Raw genomic sequence first — 23725 nt, forward strand, 5'->3', positions numbered from 1 at the left:
TTGAGTATATATTCAAAACGGAGAGAACCAATAGTTCACCATTCAGGGTAGGAAACAAAACAAGATGCAGGTCTGTTACTTTCACATTTCAAGTAACATCCCCGAACCAACAGTTCGTACGTGACGCATACAAAGAGGAGAAAACATTGCAACAAATAACACCATATGCAGGGACATAATGATCATTAGCTTCTCTGAGTCAAGCAATTATTGGCGAAAACACCCTGAATCTTCTTACCCATGTTATCCAGCATACGGAAGTAGGCGCATCTCCATGATCTCTTAAACAGCAGAGGACCGGTAAAACTCCAAAATGCAATAATAAATCCAAGTGCCATACTGACAGAGAACCAAAACCAATCCACTTCAAGCCCATCTCCTGTTTTCTCTTTGTTTTCAGCACCGGGTATAACAGCATTTATGCTGCAGTTATCTGTGAGTGGAGGTCCACAAAGATCGTTTCCAGCAAAGTTTGATGCATCAAAACTTTGGAGTTGAGTGCTTAATGGGATTTTTCCTGTCAAATTGTTGTAAGCCACGTTCAAGTAACTCAGGAAAGTCAAATTTGATATGCTTGAAGGAATTGCACCCGAGAGTTGGTTGAATGAAAAGTCAACGGATTCTAATGACCCCATTTTGCCTATTGTCTCAGGAATCCTTCCGGTCAAAAGATTTGTAGACAGGTTAAGAGATCTCAGACCCAAAAGACTAGTAATTTCCACAGGAATTTCACCAGATAAATTGTTGTCTGAAAGGTCCATGCTTGTGACAAGTCGAAGGGTGCTACTATATTCAAGCAATATTCCCTTGATCACCACTAAAGTCGTCTCTATGGAGTTTTTAAAATGACCAAAAGCATAAGAAATGGGGTCACTTGAGTTCCGTTTACTGGCCATGGCACTGAAATTAGTGAAACATTTTGGTATGTTTCCCGATAGATTGTTATGTGCCAGGTCTAAAATTGTAAGATAACCAAGAGCACAGAGCTTATGAGGAATGTCACCTTGAAAATTATTTGCACGAAGGCCAACAATCATGATCTTGGACAGCTTTTCACCAATCCAACTAGGTATGCTCCCCTCAATTTTATTTTCACTGAGGTCAAGAGCCAACAACGACGAACAATTTTGCAGCGACAGTGGCAAAACTCCAGAAATGTTGTTCTTGCGTAGGTGCAAAGACTGAAGAAGGCTTAAAGAACCCATGGACCTTGGAAGGCTACCACTTAGATTATTGTTTTTTAAATCAATGGAAATCAAGTTTGGCCAATTCATCCAACAATCGGGAATTGGTCCTGATAAATGATTGTCCGCCAAACGAAGATTTCCCAAGCTCTTTGGTTCCTCCATGTTGCAACACAAGAAGGGAGAAATGGGCCCTGAAAAAGAATTGTTTGAAAGATCTAGTGTGCCTACATTCGAGGGCAAACAGGGTAATGAACCCTCAAAGAAATTAGAATTCAGATCAATAGATGAAGGATAACCAAGAGGAGGAATTGTGCTGAGTATCCCCGGAACTCTCCCTTGGATTTGATTGTGAGAAAGATTCATATAAAAGAACTGAGAAGACAAATTCCAAAACCAGTCCGGAAGTGTATCAACAATCCCTGCAACAGATATGTCCAGAAACACAAAATCCTTTTGGAAGCGAAGCCAATGGGGAAAGCTCGGCCCTAAATTCCACGATGACAAAGCTATAACCCCAAGTTGGAAAGGGGGAATCCAACCAGGACTTGCTTTCAAACTCAATCGATTTCCGGAAGCCTGAAGTAACCTCAGTCTGTTGACATTAGAAAAGTGAACCTCAGAAACGACACCGTGTAGCGAATTTTCACCAATCCATAAAACTTCCAATTCTCTAAGCTGTCCAAGCCATTCAGGAAAAGTCCCGTTCAATTGATTTTCAGATAGATCCACGGCTCTCAAGGAGGTAAGTAATCTTAATGAGTCTGGAATCGGACCAGAAATAGAATTTCTCGCCATGTAAAGGTCATGTAGATTTTTGAATCGACCAAGTTGATTGGTAAGATGACCGGAAAGTTCACATTTAGCGAGAAACAATGACTCAAGTCTATCGGAGAGGCATCCTGACAGAGATTCTAAGACTTCTGATACGTCTTGACTCAAGTTGATACCAGACAGAGAGAGACTTCTCAAGCTGCAAAGGTTTCCCAAGGATCTTAACGCTGCTCCTTCAAGATTACTGTATCCAAAGTCGAGGCTTATGGCCGAAGTCAAGTTTCCAACATCCTCTGAGATTCTGCCTTGCAAGTTATTGGATCCAAGATCGAGGTCCTGAAGATGGTTGAAACTGTACAACCAATTGGGTATTGATGAATTGAATTGGTTACTTGCTAAGCTGAGATATCTGAGAGAGCTCATGTTTCTTAGACCATCTGGGAAATGACCTTGAAAACTATTATGACTGAGATCAAGTGAAACCAAGGAATTAAGGCCAAAAATCCAGCTATAAATGAAGGAGTTGCTAAATTCATTGTAGGAAAGATCAAGAGTGCCCAGAGATGAAAAATTAACATTTTTTAGTGGAGGAACAGGATCAAGTTGGCAATATGATAGGCGTAAGACAATCAAGGAAGGGAGCGCATTTGTCACCTGTAACCAGTCAGAGGCTTTGCTGAGACTTACGCCACTCAAATCAAGGTGTTGCAGCTGCGCAAGACTGGTAAGCCATTGAAGATTCTCTGCGTACAGAAATGCAGATAAAAGATCATGGAGATCAAGATACTGCAGATTTGTGAGGTTTCCAAGTTGAGGAGGAATCCGTCCCTCAAATCCAGCTGTAGAGAGGTTGAGATATCTTAGATTCTGTAAGGAACCAAGGAATCCAGGAATTTGTCCTCCAAAATTGTTGCCACTCAGGTCCAAGTACTGCAAATGCTTCAAATCGAGCAAAGAGGAATTTATCTTACCACTCAATCTTGAAAGCTCGAAAGCCTTGCCTGGAACGACAACATCATCATTAGGATCATGGATATTTCCGAGGTGAAGCTCAAGGACGTGACCAGTTAAGTTGTCGCATACCACTCCGGTCCAGTCACAACAATCCCCCCCATTGCTCCAAGAGGCAAGCCGGGATGAAGTATCCGTTAGGTCTTGTGTGAACCTCAGAAGAGCTTGTCTCTCACTTCCAAGGCAAGCAGCTTCCGAGGTTGCATCGCAAAAGCAAGAAATAACGAGAGCAACGAGACTGAGCAGCTCTGAGAAACCAATAGTTCCACCTTTCTTAGAACTGTCCATGATCATGCAACACTCATACAAAACGAAGGAAGTGGAGAGTTGGTGGATTTGGCTTCTTAAAGCTATTTATGTAGTATCACGTGCTGGATCCGCCGTGCATTAATGGTTCAGTAAGGAAGAGTGATAGGATACTCCCATCTTCTGTTTTATTTTTATTGTTATACCTATATATAAAACCTTACTTGGCCAATACTAATGTGAAGAACGGAAAATGCATTAGCTAAACTTCCATAGCTGATTTTCTTTGTGTTACTTTTAGTAGAAGTAACTATTTAGTGATTGACCGTTCTGCCTTTCATATCTTTAATGGTAAAAGCCTCCGTTAAAAAAAGTATAGTTTTGCATAAAAAAAGAAAAACAAATAATATATATTATTATTATTATTTTAAATTTTTCTGGGTCAACTCTTGTGTCGAATTTTCCACATTGATAAGATACATTTAATAGAATATAATTTTGTCTTTGATTTTTATTTTTAATAGATGCACCATCACATATTTTCTCCATTGTTATCATAATTTTTTTTGAAAGACTTCTTCTTTATCATAAATACTTTGTATAAAAATGTTCTTAATTATATAGGGGGAACAAGTCATAGTTATAGCTTCAATTTTTCTGGCGTTTCTAGCTTTCAATCAGAGTTTCCTGTGACATTGATGGGCAAAAACTTGAGATACCTTGATGGAAAGAGATATCAGGTAAATTAAGTACATTTAAATTATCCAAAAAATTAAAACATGAAATTGTAAAAATTTCCAGTTACAATGTCTTTTCCAAATATGCAAATATATATATATCAATAGGTGTTTACCTACTCCCTTAATCAGAAGTTTCCCTGGCTGTAAGGTCACAAATTAATGTTTAAATAAACATAGAATAAGCCAAACCTAAGCCTGGAAATGCTAATACATAAGACTTGGAAATATATATATAAATAATATATTTATGAAGAATATCTTCGTTTTATAATCTGGCACATATAGAAGATTTGATAATATATTCAATAAAGGTTAGGCCTAAAGTTGACTAAGTGCCGTAGACTGAGGGTATTCAATATAGTCTAAATACTATTCGAGTCTTTGTCATATATATAAAAATATATTATGGAAAGACTTCTTTTTGGTCTTTGTCATTATGGCCCAATTTGTCCGTAACTAAGAGATTTGGTGATCAGTGCTTGTTTTATTGAGATCCGGTCAACGAGACATCCCCTCATGAATTCCCATCCTATTCCCTCCATTTTTTTTTGTCTAATAATTCCATTATTTTTAGTCAAAAGTTTATAAGTATACGTGGAAATCGGTTATTAATTTCTTATATAATTCGTCCTCACTTGGGTTTATGAGAAATGCGAGTAGAAGTCCTAGGTACAAGCTTAAATAATGCTTGTACAAAAAAAAAAACTAAACATGCATTTACTACCTTCTATGTGAACATGTATTACATGCAACAATATTTAAGTTCTGTTTACTTTGAAATAAGCCAAGATGCTCTACAAATATCTAGTGAATGTATGAATCTAGAGACCATTAGTAGCAACTGCCCTGATTTGGTGCTCCGTTCTGTCCAGTAAGCGAAAATAAGCAAATCGCCATGACTTGTTGAACAGCAAAGGACCCATGACAATCCAGAAGCCCACAACAAAACCGAGAGGCATACTTATATAAAACCAAAACCATTCCACTTCAAATCCATCAGCTTTACTCCCTCTATTTTTGTCAACAGGTGTTGTGGCATCTGGGCTGCAAATATCCAACAGTGGAGGCCAGCAGAGATCATTTCCCTCATAGCTGGAGATGTTGAAGCTTTGGAGTTGAGTGCTTGATGTGATTTTTCCAGTCAGGTTGTTGTGTGACAAGTTCAAGTAACTCAAGAATGTTAAAGCTGACATGCTTGGAGGGATTTCACCGCTGATTTGGTTCCATGGTAAGTCGATAGATTCTAGTAACCTCATATTGCCTATATCCTTGGGAATCGTTCCTGTCAAATGGTTGTTGGACAAGTTCATGAACCGCAAGCCCAAAAGATTTGCTATTTCTGCCGGCATCTCACCAGATAAGTTGTTGTCTGAAAGGTCAGTGCTTGTTACTAGTTGGAGAATGCTGCCATATTCAAGCAATATCCCTTTGATCATCAATAGCAGGGTCTCCAAGGAGCTGCCAAATTGACCAAAAGCATAAGAAATAGGGTCACTTGAATTCTGTGTTGCAGCGATGGCGCTGTTCTTGAAACATTTCGGTATGGTTCCTGAGAGATTGTTGTGTGCGAGGTCCAGGATTGCCAAGTAACTCAGAGCACACAATTTATCAGGAATCTGACCTTCAAAACTATTTGAACGGAGGCTGATAATAATGATATCGGAGAGCAGCTCACCTATCCAACCAGGAATATTTCCCACAAAATTATTTTCAACAAGGTCAATAGCCAATAACTTAGTGCAATTTTGCAGGAATGAGGGCAAAACTCCGGAAAGGTTATTCTTGCCAAGGTGCAATGACTGAAGAAGGCTCAATGACCCCATGGAGCTTGGAATATTACAAGATAGATTATTGTTTTTTAAATCTATCGAAACCAAGTTTGGCCAATTCATCCAGCAATCAGGAATTTTTCCTGATAGATGGTTGTCCGCCATGTGAAGAATTTCCAACCACTTTGGTTCTTCCATTTTGCAACACAACAAGGGAGAAAAAGGTCCTGAAAATGAGTTGTTCGAAAGATCAAGTGTATTTACCTTGGAGGACAAACAGGGTAACGGACCATCAAAGTAATTAGAATTAAGATCAATATATACAGGAACACCAAGAAGAGGAGAAGAGGCAATGAATTCAGGAACTTTCCCATTGATTTGGTTGTGAGAGAGATTCAAAGAAAAAAACATGGTGGACAAATTCCAAAACCAGTTGGGAATGGTGTCTATAATTCCTGTACCAGAGATGTCCAAATAAACAAAGTCCTTTTGGTATCTAAGCCAGAAAGGAAATTTTGGACCTAAATGCCATGACGAGAAACCCATACGCCCAAGATGGAAAGGGAGAACTCATTGAGGACTTACCTTCAAGACTAAAGGGTTTCCAGATGCCTGAAATTAGCGCAATCTGGTGAGACTAGCGAAGTGAATTTCAGTAACCACACCCTCAACAGATTGCGACTCAACCATAATTTTTCCATTTTCCAAAGCTGTCCTATTGATTCAGGAAAAGTTCCATTCACTCGATTTCAAGACAGGTCCAATGTCCTTAATGATGCAAGAAATCCTAGTGATACTGGTATTGGACCAGAAATTGAATTTCTGGACAGAGACAGGTCTGCCAAATTTATGAATTCTAGTAGTTGATCAGTCAAATGGCCAGAGAGTTCACAACTATCCAAATATAGAGACTCTAGTCTATCTGAAAGGCATCCTGATGATAAAGCTTCTAAGACTACTGATAAGTCATGACTCAATTTGAGACCTGAGAATTTGATCTTCTTCAAACTGCAAAGACTTCCCACGGATCGTGGTACGACTCCTTCAAGTTCATTGTCTGACTGGTCAAGTGTAGTGACAGAGATCAAGTTTCCAAAGTCATTAGAGATGGGACCATGCAAATTATTGGAGCCAAGTTTTAGGAATTCGAGACTCCTGAAACCATACAACCAAGTGGGTATTGATGAATTGAATTTGTTCCAATATAGATTGAGATATCTAAGAGAGCTGAAGTTTCGGAGACCATCGAGCAGTGGGCCTTCAAAATTATTATAACTGAGATCAAGGGATACCAGACTTAAGCCTAAAAATCCAAAAAGGAATCAAAGAGTTGCTAAATGAATTGGAAGAAAGATCAAGTATGAAGAGAGATGAGAAATTAAAATTTGTTTGTAGAGGAAGATGATCAAGTTGACAACCAGATAAGTGAAGTTCTACCAAAGAAGGGAGTGCATTTGTCACCTGAAACCAATCTGAGGCTCTGCTGAGACCTACACGGCTCAGATCAAGGTGTTGCAGCTTCACAAGATTGGAAAGCCATTGAAGATTTTCAACATAGAGAAGAGATGACAAATCATGGAGATCAAGAAAGCAGAGATTGGTGAGATTTCCAAGTTGAGGTGGAATCAGTCCCCAAATCCAGCAGCAGAGAGATCGAGATATCTTAGTGTCTGCATGGAACTGAGGAACTTGGGAATTATTCCTCCAAAATTACTGCCACTGAGGTCCAAGTACCTCAAATGCTTTAAATCCAGCAAAGAAGGATTAACCTTGCCACCAAACCATAGCTTTGCATAGGCCTCACTTGAGATGTAAAATCTTTTATAAGGATCTAAAGGATTTCTCAGGCGAAGCTCTAGCACATGTCCAGTTGAGTTATCACATACAACTCCAGTCCAATTGCAACTGTTCAAATTATTGCCCCAAGATGCAAGTCGACCTGAAGGATCTGAAAGGTCTTGCTTGAATTCCAGAAGAGCTTGTCTCTCCATCCCGTGGCAGGTCACATTCGTGTTTGCAGCGCAAAAGTTTTGAACAAAACATGCAAGGATGTGCAGAACGAAGAAAACGGATGCGATAACTCTCAAGGAACCAGCCATGATCATGCAACAAGGACTCAGAATGTATAAACTGAGAGGATCAGTTGTTGATGAACCATGGAAGATGGCAGTGATAGGTGCTGTTATATAACAACTGATGCTGGGTCCAAATTGTATAATCCGAACTACAGTTTACGTCACGACAGGAACTCTAATTTTCCTTTCAACATTTTTCATCTCTTTAATCAAAAGTGCGTCATTGGAAGATGAGGTTTGTCAAATTTTTTTCTACTGATTCTAAATTGCTCTTCCTAGAAGCATTTTTTGGTCAATGCTTAATAAGACTATAATCAAATGTTTCCTCCAAAATTATTAATTTAGGCATATCGGCCTCAGTAAAACAAGTTAAGGTGTCCACATTTTAAACTTAAAATATCAAATGTTGCAGACCTACCAAAAATTTTTTTTAAAAGAAGTTCACAATTCAAAACCAATTGAGGTTTAAAATTTAATTTATTGATGGTTTAATTTTCATGGCATAATATTCAATATTATATATAATGGAAACAAAGAAAGATTTGTAGCTCTCGGTTCAATTTATAATTGATGCATTCATAAGACTTGTTATGTCGAAAGTCGAAACATGAGCTATAAAATGCCACGTAAAAGTTTTACTCCAAGGATAGAGTTGGCTAATTGTTGTTGGGAGCCAAAAGCAAAGAGAAATAGTATATAAAATATAAATAGTTAAATATCATTTATAAGATTAATAATTATTTTTATATAATCAGAATTGTTTAAATATTAAATACTTAAAAATAATATTTTTTCAATTAAATATAAAACGTAAAGTATATAAAAATTATATTCAAGATAATTTCTTCTTATATAATAAAGATTAATAAAATAAATGATATATTGGTGAAATTTTAAGTAACAACCAATACAACTCATTTTTGAGAACTATGTAATAATTTTTTATATTTTAAAGACTAAAATCATTAAAATTAAAATTCAGATAAAGAGAAAAAAAAAAAACAAGGCAAGTAGAAGAATATGCTTAACTGTTTGTACAAATTTAGAGAAAAAAATCTATAAAAACTTAGAAAATATGAGTCAATAGAATAAAATGAAAAAAATAAAAAATATAAATAATAATAATATGAATAGAAAAAAAGATAAAAAATTCTTATTTCTTTATAATTTCACAATAAAAGACAAAAAAGAAGCAAAAGAGAAAAAGAAAAAAGGAAAAGAGGTGTGGAGAATCTTAAAAGGGTTAGAGAAAAATTTAAAAATTAGGGTAAAATTAAAAGAAATTTGTCGAGTTATTTCATTATTTTTTATCTATATTACTTATTTAATAAAAAAATTATTTTAAATAATCATTATATATATAATATAAAAAAATTTAAAATTTTTAAAAAGACCACGACCCCGTCACTACGGGACTCTCCGCCCTTACCTGAACGAAACGGAGAATTATATATTTTTAGCAGGTTCTTCACTCTTGCAAGAATATTTGGATAATGAGAAAATTTTAGACGTCAGTGAAGTTGAGTCAATGGAAGGAATTCCAAATTCCATGAAATGATGATGCTTCCCAAGTATTTTCCGTCTCAGAAAATCACAGACCAGACTCAAATTACGTATTCAAAGTAAATAAAATGATCTATGCCTTCTTTCTTGGGCTTATTTAAGAGCTTAAAAACTAATCTCGCTTTAAGTGTGGCACAACACAAGCGATTGACAGTTTACCAAAAACTCTTGTCTGCGTTTCAAAGCAATTCAGCAACTTTTACTCCAATAATACTCTGCAAGTAATATTATTGGACTAAACTATAGAATTCCATTCCATATACGACGTGTCAAGTGAAAATGTCTACAAGACTACAACTGCTAAAGAGAAGAGGATAAAGAACGTGGGCAACAATTTAAAACTAACAAGTTGGTAACCCTGAAGCCTTGATCATTTTCAGCAGTTTCCAAGAATATCAAGAAAAGGGTACTTGTTGAGGGTGATTCATCGACATATATAAAATCATTGATAAATCACTCTTCAACGCCGTCGTTTTGATTATATTTAAGTATTAAACTTGTATTGGCATAAATAATTTGTAAATGGATTGCTATTCATGGTAATTTGTAAAAAAAAAAAAAGAAATCATAACAGTCTCCTTAATTTATGAATATCCATGAACATAATCCAATTTCTGAAAATCTAAAACCATTGATGAATCACTCCTCAACACCATCGCTTTTATCACATCCAAGTGTTAAGCTTGTATTAACATGAACAACTTGCAAAAAGATCGTTGTTCATGGCAATTCACAAAATAAAGAGATCATAACAATCTCCTTAATTTATGAATTGCCATGAACACGATCCATTTACTAGAAATTTAAAACCATTAATGAATCACTCCTCAACACCATCGCTTTGATCACATCCATGTATTAAACTTGTAATAACATGAACAACCTGCAAAGGGATCACTGTTCATGACAATTCACAAAACAAAAAGATCATAACAGTCTTCTTACTTTATAAGTCACCATGAACACAATCCATTTACTAGAAATCTAAGATATATATATATCAAAATGCTGAAACTGCAATGATCATTCGACAAAAAAATTAGAATAGAGTTTTTTTTTTGGTGGCATAAAACAACTATACAAAGAGATCGTTGTTAATGGCATATCATCAACAAATCAACAATCAGAGAAAAGGCTTATTGATGAAATGCTATGAACACGAGCCCTTTATGTTGTTTCGCACAAGCAAGAAAAAAATGAAAAATCTGTCTGCCGTCTGCTGGTATTTATAGCATTTTAAGGCTACCAAACGCTTGCAATTTGCCTTAAACGCTTGATCTTGTTTAGGAAAGCCTTGGAACATTTTTCTCACGTTACTTGAATTAGCTTTGAAAATGCGATCCACATATCAAAATTTATGGTAGTTGATATTACTTTCCTTATTCTTTCCCTTTGTTTCTAAGAAATTTTTCTTTAATTACCATTGTAGAGGACTGTTCTGATAGGAAGAGAAGGATGTGTTGTAATAAATAAAACGAAATGCACAACAAAAAAAAAATCGAAATAATTTTTGAAGCGTAAGTGCTTTTATAGCAAACTATGAGAATAAAAAATCAAGGAATAGGTAGAGAAAGTGATGGAGCACAACGAAAGAAAGTGATGGAGCACAACGAATGAAAAAGTTGAATAGAGAAAATATTTAAAAGACCTTCGAGAAAGTTTTGAGAGTAATATTTTTGTTGAATTTTTAATCTCTCTTAAATTACCAAACTCCACATTTATACTAAGTGGTAGCGCTTTCTTAGGAGCAGTTGGTAAAAGTAGAACGTGTTATAAGAAGAGTATATAATAGGATAACACACGTAATTAAATTTGGATAGTGGATTAATGGATTTAACAATGTATCACGTGACAAAAAAAAAAGTTAAAAGAAAATTCTCTTAACTAGCTTCATATATGAATCAGCAAGTCAAATACTTTAAAACATCCAACTATGAAAATAACAAATGATCTTTGCAACTTATTATGAATTACCTTCATTTCCTTGTATGACATAATTATTCCATTTGCAACTCATTCTGAATTACCTTCATTTCCTTCTATGACATAGTTATTCCATTTTTATTTTAATTATGTACATATTTATTCTATAAGACAATATTTAAAAAAATAATAATTAATCAAAATTAAGCATCTACAGCCATCAACCACGAAACTCAAATATTATCTTGCCATTGTTGAGTTCCGGTTCAATTTGGGCACTATTCCTAGCCCTAATGGCCTTGGAGCTGAGACCCCGCTTTGAAATTTACAACCATATTCCTGAGCATATAGTACTCTGGTAATAGAATTATATCCCAATTTTTTTCACTTAAAAATGATGTTTTTTACACTTTTGACATCTTCTAATTCTAGTATCACACTGCATTTAAGGCTTGACTACGTACATGTAAATCTTTTGTTTAATATTATTTAAAAGATTAACTACTATTAATTTTGTATTAAAAAATTATATTAACAAATCAAAAATAGTTATATGTATGTTAACAAATCAAAAATAATTATATGAAGAGCGAAAATAACCGATCACGACTATTAATTTTTCATTAAATAATTTTATTAACGAATCAAAAATACTTGTATGTATGTTACAAAATCAGAGATGATGTCAACTATTTTGAAGTTAATAAAACAATAGATACTAAGCCAAAAAAAAAAACTAAAAGAGTAAATGCCTTTTATAAATCTGTGTAAAATGCAAAAGGAAATTCCATTTATAACTAATCAGAATTGAGATTACCTCACATTATAAAATGTGAACATGAGCAAGTTTTTATTTATAAAAACAAATGTGTCCTTTCCAAATTCAATATTTTTATTTTTAATCAGGGCGTAGAAATTCCCGAAAAATTTTAAGGGCCAATTTCCAAAATTGAAGGTCTATTCCCTCGCATCTTCAAAGAAGTGTAAAGAAAGGTGAAAAAACAGTTAAAATTACTGGACAGGTGTCGCGGTGCACGATATACTGCGAGATGCACAAGCCCGTAGCAGCCGGTCCATTCAGTATGGACCCTGCAGCCTTTGTCACAAATAGTGGAGCCCGTTGGCATTCGGCTTTTCTAGCTATCAGCCTGCCTGTCACTACCAGAAAACCCATTTTGGGTTATGACATGCAAGTAAATTGGTGCCAGTATGCAACATTATATAGATAAGAATCTTTACCAATCTAAATTAACGCCCGAACCACGCAGAAAAATATTTTATAGACACGTAACAACTGCTTATGACAGTAAATTACTTCAGTCTTCAACAGACCCAGATCCAAGTTCAGACCCTTTTTTATGGTGCCTTCCAAATTCAGAACATTGTCAAAGAAATAACAGGAACATTCTAATGACTTAAGACTTAAGAGGAGGACTTGTGTGATAGCCATTTGATCCTAGCTAGGTAGAGATCAATTGCTAATTAAGCAGCACAAACTAAGAAGCCGTTGCACTGGTGAGCTGCTCAGGCCTGCCCTTCATCTCCCGAGCCTTTCTAGCCAGCCTTATACGCGCCTGGTCCAACTGATCCGCTCCTGGTGGGTGCCCCCCGGTAACATACCTATATAATTATACCACACAGACATATATAATTGAAAAACAAAATGTCACATTTCGTTCTGATAAATGGTTATGGGAAGAAAAATAAATAACTTGTTTTCATTTGTAAATGTACCTATAAATCCATGACAGCACAGTAATAGCTGCGACACCGAAACCGCCAGAAGCCATGAAACCTGTGGCCAATAGAGCAGCGGCAATGAGAGCAGGGACAAGAACCGGACTGAATATGACAAAGAGTGGAGTAGCAATAGTGAGTGCAATAACCGTGCCAGCAAGGATCAAACCGGAGAGGACTAGAAGGGATCCCCCAGCAGTGGCAGCAGCAGCCGCCTTCACCATCTGCTGGGACCTTGGTTGAGAGTAGTGGTGATGGTCTGGTTGCCGCAGCTGGTGGTACTCAGCCATGGTTGCAAAAAGTTCAAACGTTAAGAAATTGAAGAATTACGAATTTGTATGCTTAATTAACTGATGGATGGATTTGTGATCTGGAGAGATAGCTGGTTATATAGAGGGAAAAGACGGGGCACGTGTTCGAAGAGGGAAAGGCACGTGTTTAGGCAGCTTACATGCAGGGGCCGCATGCTAAGAAAGTGGGTTGGTTTTTGGACACGTAGATTTTTGTCGGATTTGAGGTTTGCCGAAAAGAATGTAGAGACGAAAGTTTACGATAATTCGAGGATGATCAGTGTCGTCGTGTGCCCGCGGATATTTCCTCTCCATGTGTAGTGAACTGGTTGTTGCTGTATTTTTAATTCTTCCTATTTACAAATTTTTAAAACTATTTTGTAGAAGACAGATGCTCCTGCATCAATAATACTAGCTAGTAATTTGATTCAAATCCAACTTCCACTCTTATTTCTGATACATTGACGTAATCATCTTAACCACCTCATACGCTTTAGCTAGGTAGTTGATTTAAAGTGTAAAAATTGCAGAATTGATTACTAGTTTTACATATTTTAAAAAGGTTTTTTAAAAAATAACTTTTAAAAATAAGATATTTTTAAAAATAATTTTTTTATAATTTTAACTAATTTTAATTAAATTGAATAAAATTACTTTTAATGAATTACACGTTATGTACAAAAATATATTACACGTCATAGTTACGTTATTATACACCATATACAAAAAGATGTAACACATCATGATTAGGCTATTATACGTCATATTTAAACAAATAATATTGTTACACATTATGTACAAAAACATGTTGTATACTTTAATTAGGTTGTTACATGTCATATACTTTTATATATAATACACTGTTATACATCATATTGAAAAAAAGTACTGTTGTTATACATTATGTACAAAAACATGTTACACATCATGGTTAGGTTGTTACACGCTATGTATAAAAACATGTTATAAGCCATGGTTAAAAAATATTGTTATACTCCTTGTTAAAAAAAAAATATTGTTGTTATATACTATGTTGAAAAAATATTTTTATTACACGTCATATTCAAAAACATTTTATTACACTTTAATGCTTAAAATGTTGTTATTACATACAAACCAAAACTTCAAATCCTCTCAACTCTCTTTATTTTGTTTCATTTTTTGATAATTTGACATCGATTAAAGTGTTTCTAACATGTTTTCATAAATTAAAATACAAATTTTCTTATTTAAAACATCTATTTCAACTAAAAATCGAAAAACTTTCCTTTGAAAACTTAGGTTTATAAATCTTAAAATTTTCAATTTATTGATTTCTAGATCCTGAATTGATCCAATTAAAAGTTATTTTAAACATATGTGTGATCATTTCTACCATTTTAGTTTATTCAAAATACCTAAAAATTAAATTCTCCAAATAGCCATCCACCCAAGCATATTAAGAGCACACCTGACCAATGCTGAAGAGAGATATAGATAAACTTAGAGAGAGTGAAATGATGAGAGAGAAATTGAAAGTACAAATAGAGAGAAATTGTAATTAATGATTTGATTTATTTAAAATAATTTCAAGAGTATTTTTCTCCAATTATGGATAAACAGTTAAATTTACTTTAATAGTTATTTTTAAAATATCTTTATCAAAAAAAGTTATTTTTTATAATTTTTTCTATTTTAAAACTTCAATCACAAGCAACTCCAACTGGTCGATATTCCTATAATTCTTGCATTTAACAAGTTACACACAGGACAGCTCATTCGCGGATAAATTGATTCAATATTGAATTGTTGATAAAGTACATCAAGTATGCAACATTTGATAAAAGTCGGAATTGGGCCTCGAATCCAGCATGGCTCGGGCTGACCCAATTCAGTGCAGATATGTTAAGCCGTTTAAACTTTCCCAAAGTGCAGTTGAACCCGGCTTAATCAACTGTTTATTAAATTAAGCTGTCTATTAGTTAAACTTAATATGTGTACTTATTTATATAGTTGCTGTATTGTTAGTTTCCCTTTACCTTATAAAATTTCCTATAATTCCATAGCGACTAGAGAGTAATTACTAATCCAAAGTTAATAGTTATATACATAAAAAAAAAGGCACAGCCATAGTTTTATATATATATATATATAAACTACTTTACCTTTTGTTTTATATATTAAAGTCAAATTTCTAAACTTAAATATATATATTTTGCTATATTCGAAATATTAATACTATTTTTACTTTGGAGTTTTGACCTTCGAAAGTAAAAGGAAAACAGTGGATATATACCAAAAAAAAAGGAGTATTCTTGATAAATGATTGTGATGATTAAATTTTGCTAAAATTCTTAAATAAAATTTCTTCCTTAAAGACAAACAAATAAAAATAAAATTTGAAAATCAAAATCAATAAATTGATAGAGTTTAATGAGAAAGAAAAGATTAATAATATGTAAGAAAATAATAAAAAGTATTGTCTCACACACACAAAATTTGATCACCACTTATTGAATAGCGAAAATTTTGTTATAATTTTAGATAAAAATATCTATTTAATTGAAGCATTTAAATTTATTCAAATTTGATACACTTAATCTATGAAGAAGAAGACCTTTCAATTTTCTCAGTTTGACTTTTTTTTTTTAATTTTAGGTTTACTTAATTGTTTTGAATAAGATTGTGAATTGATTGATGTTGGATTTGTGGGACTAAAATACAAATTGAACCAGCTCTCTTCAGGGTCTGAGCAGAGTCTAGGGAGAGACTGGACAGGTTTCTATGCTTAGCTAGATGGAAAGAAGCCTTCCGTGATGCTGATGTCTTCTTCCACCTACCAAGAACAAATTATGATCATCTCCGCCTGGTATGAAGCTGCCTGGATGATGCATGAGAAGCAAGAGAACTACACTTAAGGCCATTTTCCTTTGCTTTTGCGGTGTAGAATTACATCAATATTTGCTTAACCTGAAGGTAGTTTTTTTTTTTTCATCACATTTTTCTTCTTTTCAGATAGAAACCCTTTTAATGAAAGTAGGAACAATTGGTTGTCGTGTTGTGAAATTGTTGAATGCCTACGTTGTTGACTTTTGACTTGCAGTCATCTACGGACCCTCGTACCTTACAACAGAGCTTTCAGGTTCGATTGCAATCCTTAAATTAAGACTAGCTTCTTGGAACTCAGGTATATCTCTTAGCAATTTCTTAGTAAAAGATGAAAACAATAGTCCTGTACTACTAGTATTATACAACATTTGTTTTTGAAATAGAGGGAGAAAAGATTTGAATTTTATTTTTTAAATAAAAAAATTATGTACCAATAAATGAATTAAATGTTCTAATGTATTATATAACATTTGTTGATGTATAATAAACAGAAGACTTTCAATATCGGTATATGGCTGATGGATTGGGGAGCCTTCATGGAAAATGGCATTCAACTTTTCTATTTTGGCATCTTAAATCTTGACGGAAGCTTTCCAAGTCAATCACTTTTTTTTTGGTGATGGGGTGAATTTTCAAATCTGAAAGAGGACAATTACTCGAGAATTTAAAGTTGCTTGTTTGAGCTGTGTGAAACCATGATTCATGTCGTTTATTCCTTTCATATTTAGTTACTAGTTCGAGACTTTTCATCTGTAAAGATTGAAGCGTATGTTTCACTTGCCTCCATGCAAATCAAAAATTATGCTTGTGTCTGATTTTATGTTAAGGATGGAGCAACTCCTTCCCTCACAGTAGAGTTATATGCCCCTTTGAAGGGTTCTAGAAATTAGGAAAATCACTGTGAAAAAGTAGAAACAAAAATGGGTTATAAACGCATATTTCTTTGCCTCCATTTTTTCTCGAGTTAAACTACTAATTCAATTTTGTGTATGTAATTTCATTTTACCCTTTTTTTCCCATTCTATGAATTAATAAAATAGAATATAAACATGATTGATAAAACATAATCACTGATGTACTTGATGGATAGCAAACGAAAGGGATTCAAAACTTTATTTCAAGTATTTTGTGAAAACTTTAGATAAAGTGCTTTAAAAGATGGAAGAATATTGCTTAGTGTTAAATAATTTCAACTCATAAAGCATATGTCAAGCAAAATTTTACAAAATCGTTAGGTCAAGAACCATTGTGAAATAACCTTTCTGAGTAGGCGCAATTACGTTTGCGGTCTTGTCCTGGCCCCCGGGTTAGGCAAAGAGTAAAAATATTGCTGTGCTCACTAACTCTAAACCGAGCAGAGACAAATTATTGCTGGGATTATTTGATTGGACGACAATGATAGCTCAATGTGTCACCCTAACTACTAGCAGGACGAAATAATTAGGTTAGAAAGCTTTCTCAAGGGTGGGGATCTATTAGCAGGACGATCAATTAATATGCCCAGACAAAAGAAATCATAATCTCGCTAGATTAGCCTTGAAGTTAGGCGGCGGAAATAATAAATGATGGGGCCTTCCCCTTTGAGCTTTTTCTACATTTTTGTTTCTGTCAAAGAGATGATCAGAGTGTTCATTGAATCATATTCCCTAAGAGGCTGTCTGATTGTTTAGCAAATCAATATTTTTTGCAAGTCTAAGTTGTTTTAAATATGTTGTTCATGCATCCCTACAGATTCAAGACCTCTCTTTCTCGGCTGATCAATTATGTAGGGTCTAGCTAGGCCGGTTGCTCGGTCTTACCTTGTCCTTTGATCATTTGTCTTGTCGAACCAGGCAAAGAAATTATGAGAGGAAAGATTCCAAAGCTTGCTTGGCAAAACTATTCAGTTCAAAATATTTTTGGTTTTATATCTGAAAAAAGAAGGAAAATGTTTTAAATGTTTTTATGTTTGTCCGTCTTTAACGCGGTGGGTAGACTAGGAAAAGGAGAAGAGGAAAAAGTACATAATTAAAAATGCTAGGATAATTTTAATCGGAGTTATTGTCCAATTTTTAGAAAATGTGAAACTTATTTTGTTGAATATCCAGAGACAGGAACCTTTAAGTGACAAGTGACTTGCTATTTGATTTTTCGAAACTGAATTATGTTTCTCCTTGCTTTTTCAGATTTTGATTCCTTTTATATGCCTAATATCACGGCTGACCGCAATTTAATCCTGGCTTTTGCAAAGTCTTGCTCTCCCATTATAAGTTTATAACCCATTTTCCACAGGTGGGGGAGGGTGTTTTGGGTACCTTTCTACCGGTACAATGTACATAGATTCAGCGACGATGACCTCTTCCTTTGGGTAACAGTGGTATCCCTTTCAAGATGATCATCTTCTTTAAAATTATCATACTAGGTATAATTTTACTGGGTAATCCTTAATCATTGAATTTAAAAAATTAAGATGTTTGATGTCATATAACAATTAACATTAATATGTATAAGTACCAAAATAGTTTTAAAAGTTTATAAATGAATAATTTTATTATTTACTGACATAAGAATATGTCAAATATTAACACTTTATTTTTTAAATAAGTTATAGTTAATCAAACTAATAAAAAAGTATATTTATTTTTGATAAACCCACTCTTAACCTTATAAAGTAAATGAAAATTCTTTATACAGAAAAATCAATTTAATTTATCGAAATAATAATGAATTTGCTACCAAAACAATAATTATATACATAACCAAAAAAAAATCGTGGAGAGAAGTATGTAATATCCTTTAAGTTGGCTACAAAAATTTTTTGAAAGAGGAAAAACTTATTATGTATATATATTTTTTAATTTTTTGGAAGGAAGCAATTTGTTTTATTTATATGTTAAAAAGGTAAAATCGTTCATAATTGATTTTACATATTATTCCATTTGGACTAAAAAAGTCTTTTATCTTTTTTATTAGAACTTAGATAATCTTTTGCAGCAGTGATTTAATCACTCTTGATGATTTATGATCAATTAATGTAAAGTTATCAAGTGTTTATCAAACACAGTAATTTAATTATTAAGTGCAAATCACCTTAAATTTGGAAATGGTCCACACATGCCATAAGTCTCTTCAAAGACAATAACAAAACTCGAAATGACTTTTGTTAGGAAACATAACTTTTTGAAATAAAGTTTTGACATCCCAACAGCAGTACAAAATGCTTCCTTCTCATTGGAAGAAAAACATAGCATTGTCTTAAGTCACTATGAAAAAGACTTAACATCTCTTCCGTTCTAAGGAGTTAGTTAGGCACTCAGGCTTCATTGAGAACAATTAAGTCTTGTGTGTCTTTCTCTTTCACCATATCTCAAAGTAACCAGTCTAAAAGTAAACAAGGCATGCCTGCAAATCCGAGATCTTCATGTAATCTCAACAGTTGTTTTTGTCCATTTTAGAACACGTAGAAATTCTACTTCATTTTCAATAGAATTTTGATAAAGTCTAAACTACGTATGTGTTCTTGACATTTTCACCAAGGTCTTTCTCTTCGTAAATTACTTTACGAACCTTTTCAATTGTATCAATGATTCTAGTGCAAGCTCCCTTAACGATTGTCCTGATGTTGATTATAGATACGTTTTTCCCCAGACAATTTTGTCTGTCCTTGCAGAACTGGCTGAGGTAGAATATCGATGCATTATTAAGGCAAATGATTATTTCGCCCCTTGACTAATTTCTCAATATTCTAAGTTCCAAACAAAAAATAATAATTAAATTCATCGTTGAAAAAAAAAATTATCATTCTTTATGTATCCACACAAGTTAGTTTAATTGGTATGGAAGAAATTCACTTTCTTGTCAATGAAGTTTTATTCTTATCAGAGTATTTCGAAAATAAAATTTTAAATAGTATAACTATATGTTTGGTGGGAGAGATTTGAATAGTTATTCTTGTTTATTTTTAATTTTTTTTAACACTTTATTTGATTAGAAAAAATAAACATTTCCTAAAATGGTCATTTAGGAAGACGAGGGAATAGCTAATACCAGGGTCCTTGGCGTTGGCTATCCCATGAGACAAGAATAAAGTAAAAACATTAATGGGTAAAAATATTTTTTATTAATTTTAAGAATTATGTTGCTATATAAAATACAATTTATTCAATTATTACAATTTCTTCCTCTCACTACCAACTATCTCTCCCCTTATCTCATTAAATTTATATTCTATTCCGACGAAATTATTATTTTACTCTTATCCTATTTCTTCTTCTGAATTAAATCGTTTAGAAAATAATTTAAATTGTAATAAACCTTGACAATTGACCGTATTATCAAAAAATAAGTTCATCATTGCCTACAAAGAATTTTTTCCCATCCCTTTCTCTACCCCAATTTCAAAATTGACCTTAAACCCTGCTCATTAAGTGATGACAACATAGTCAGATCCAATGGCATCTTAGGAGAATTGGTTCATTAGCAGTACATTTCATTATTTCAACCACCAATTAACATGCCTATATTAGAACCTTACAGTACGTGCCTTCATTGCACCCCCCAACCACAAAGAATTATCAGTTTAATACCGGCCTATGATGTTGCGTTTGTCTAGTAACATGATGGGTCATTATGCCACTAAATCATTTTATAACAAATTGAATTACAAAGTGATGGTAAGTTTTTTTTTTATTTTTTAAACTTAATAGTAATCTACACCAAAAGAGAATTTTTTTAGAAAAAACAAGAATTTGTATTATATTCTTTAGACCAAAAATTATGCATCAATTACCGAGAATTTTTTTAAAATTCAAATTGAATCTTACTTTTTATATCCAACTCAATTCTAGATAAAAAAAAATACTTTTTATAAAAATATATCCAGCTCGATCCTAAACAAAAAACAATAATAAAAAACATAATTTATTGTTATAACTGATCATAAGACTTATTTGTGATTCATGTGGTATTTAACTATTGCCTTTTGGTTTCGGAAACTAACACATGCTGATAAAGGAGAAAGCTAGTTTGAAGTGGCTCAAATAGTTTACTCCTCTTTGCCATTAATTGGTAAATTATGGTAATGCTCCACTTCATCTACCGAAGAATGTAACCCTTTCAAAATATCCATTCCTTTTTCTCATAAAGATTACACTTGACCACAGGCTCTAAGCGCAAGTGGTCCGGGGTCGAGTAACCCCCCTTGGGGGGTGAGTATCGCCTTGGGTTCAAGCTGCCCAAAAATCCTACTGTCCAAAGGTTTGTTTATCCTCTCACACTAAAAGCAACCAAAAAAAAAACAGAAGAAGAAGAAGGGTAAAAAGGTTGCGCTCAGGCTCAGTTTACTTTTCCAAGTAGTTTTCTCCCCATTCACACCCCTCATTGTACAACAAACAAAGCAGACAGAAAAGAAAGACTTAATTCACCAATAACTGTTCGCCAACTGGCATTAGCCCCATTTGATGTCCCAATTGAAACACAGTCAACCCCCGGCTGTCTCTCTCCAACTCGGCTTCGTTAGCCGCCAAGCTTTTCTTTCTCTTAGGAGAGGAACTATTGTACAAAGCCGGGTCATGCTCTCGACGCTTAGCCGTGACTCTGACAGGCTCAGGCTCATTGTTGCCAATCCTATGTGGGAAATTAAGCAAAGCCCTTGAACCACGCATTCTATAAGCCGCTCGATCGTAAGCCAGAGCAGCTTCCTCAGCTGTCTCGTAAGTACCTAGCCAAACTCTTGCCCCATTCTTAGCCGGATCTCGAATCTCCGCCGCGAACTTCCCCCACGGCCTTTGCCTAACTCCCCTGTAATGTCTCCCCTTGACTACTTTTTGATTCCCATTTCGAAAGCACTTTTCTTGTTTTCCCATCAAAAAAGAGCTTCTATTTTCGCTGCTTATTCCCATGAAGGCACTTCCAAATAACATTTGAGTTGCAGTTGCAGCTGCCGGTTGAGTCAACCCCATTGGGCTCACTTCCATAACAGGTCCTGTCATCATCTCAGGCTCGGCTTTGACGGAAGCTGCTACCATGGAATCCGACGTTGGAGACCAACCAAAGTTAAGAGCTTCATGAAGGGAGTTGTAGATGATCATGTCCTCGGAGTCATCAACTTTCAACGGTAAATCACCCCAGTGTTCCGTCAAGCAAGAGTTAAGGCAACTAAAGCTCGAACTTCGAGGATACTGATGAGGAAAGCTAAGCTCACACATAGTAACCTCGTTCATTCTTAGCACTTTTTAATGGTTTAGCTTTGATCGATGTTGAAGCAATGAAACCCAAGGAAAGAAAGACAGGAAGAAAGAAAGATATTATTAATGGACACAATTTAGTAAGAGATAGAGGCTATTTATAGAAAGTAGAAAAAAAGGTGAAGTGAATCGGCAAGTGGGTACAAGAGATTAATTATAATTAAAAATTTGGAATTATTTAATGAGTCAGATTAATTGGGGTTTTTTTTTTTTTTTGGGGAGTTTCCATGAAATTTTCAAAACGCAAGTGGCCAAATTGGAAGGAGAGGGAAAGGGCATTACCATGAGTTTGTGTGACACGTGAAGGAGACATGGATGAGGGCTTGAGGGCATTTCATTACGGGGCACTGAGTGATGTCTTACTCTTACATCAGCTTACGTATATCAGGACGCATTAAGGACAGAACAAGTTCTAGGTTACCTGCGGGTGATGTTGGTATGTGTTGGCCCACTAAGGGAATTATAGTAGCTTTAATCAAAGCACACAGTTGGAGCCAACGGGCCTAGGAAGCAATGTGGATAAGCTCGTTGTTCCATAGAGATATTATTTCATATCTGATTTAATAAAATCAATCAAGAGTGTCATATAGATTTACATCTTCGTATTTAACTCAATAATAAAAATATATTTAAAAATTGTAAATTAATTAATGAATTGTTTGATTTATCTGTACTTTTTTTTGGACTAAAAAAATTTAAGACATTTTAATTCGAAACACAAGTTTGGAAAGGACAAAATGCGTTGAGCCAAATACCCCTTGTCTTTCTAAAAAGAATTGTCCAATAGAATAAGGTATCCGCTGCAAGCAAGTGATGTAGCATTTGTAAACAGATACAATCATGTTGCGAGTTAGGAACTCCACCATGAGAAAGCCAAAATAGGGAGTATTTTCTTTTATATATAACATATATAAAGCTTTTGTCTCATTTTGTAGTAATCATCTGCCAATTGAACAGGAGGGACTTTGGCCATAAAATATGCTGGCGATACGATCCAAAAGGAGAGAAGTGTAATTCTGCTACTTATTAAGGCTTATTATTTAATTGTTCATTTGTCCTTAGCTAGTACACAAGTGATTTGCCCTGTTTTTTTAATAGCGTATGCCTTTGTAGTTTGGTTATTGTAAAAGACAAAGTTTGGCTAGAAGCTGCTGTCCTTATGCTTGGTATACAAAAAAATAAAATAAAAATTGCAAGCCTTTTCCAAACATAAAGATTAATCCTGATTGGAACAACTCTGCTCCCCTGCAAAGGCATGCATATGGCTTTGGATGTTTTCCTTAATCCAACAAAGCTTTCAAGACCAATGAGTTTCTTTATG

The 23725-nt window shown here is 34.3% G+C and overlaps 3 protein-coding genes and 1 pseudogene across 3 annotated transcripts; all 4 read right to left on the reverse strand.

The window, feature by feature from the left end:
• Positions 1-3288, reverse strand: LOC110418449 (receptor-like protein EIX2). Its single transcript, XM_021431181.1, has one exon. It carries the CDS (start codon positions 3261-3263, stop codon positions 186-188), a length of 3078 nt encoding a protein of 1025 aa, XP_021286856.1. The 5' UTR covers positions 3264-3288; the 3' UTR covers positions 1-185.
• A 1488-nt stretch (positions 3289-4776) lies between these two features.
• Positions 4777-7829, reverse strand: LOC110418004 (receptor-like protein EIX2; annotated as a pseudogene).
• Positions 7830-12688: 4859 nt separating this feature from the next.
• LOC110418521 (oleosin Cor a 13-like) lies at positions 12689-13367 on the reverse strand. The gene is made up of 2 exons (XM_021431267.1): positions 13020-13367; positions 12689-12905 (listed from the first exon to the last, which is right to left on the reverse strand). The coding sequence occupies exons 1-2, from the start codon at positions 13310-13312 to the stop codon at positions 12782-12784; spliced, it is 417 nt and encodes a 138-aa protein (XP_021286942.1). The 5' UTR covers positions 13313-13367; the 3' UTR covers positions 12689-12781.
• A 7887-nt stretch (positions 13368-21254) lies between these two features.
• Positions 21255-22483, reverse strand: LOC110417957 (ethylene-responsive transcription factor 2-like). Its single transcript, XM_021430566.2, has one exon. It carries the CDS (start codon positions 22378-22380, stop codon positions 21574-21576), a length of 807 nt encoding a protein of 268 aa, XP_021286241.1. The 5' UTR covers positions 22381-22483; the 3' UTR covers positions 21255-21573.
• Between the last annotated feature and the right edge of the window lie 1242 nt (positions 22484-23725).

The sequence above is a fragment of the Theobroma umbraticum genome, unplaced genomic scaffold, assembly GCF_002168275.2.
Source record: "Theobroma umbraticum cultivar Fairchild unplaced genomic scaffold, ASM216827v3 scaffold_50.0, whole genome shotgun sequence".
NCBI lineage: Eukaryota > Viridiplantae > Streptophyta > Magnoliopsida > Malvales > Malvaceae > Theobroma > Theobroma umbraticum.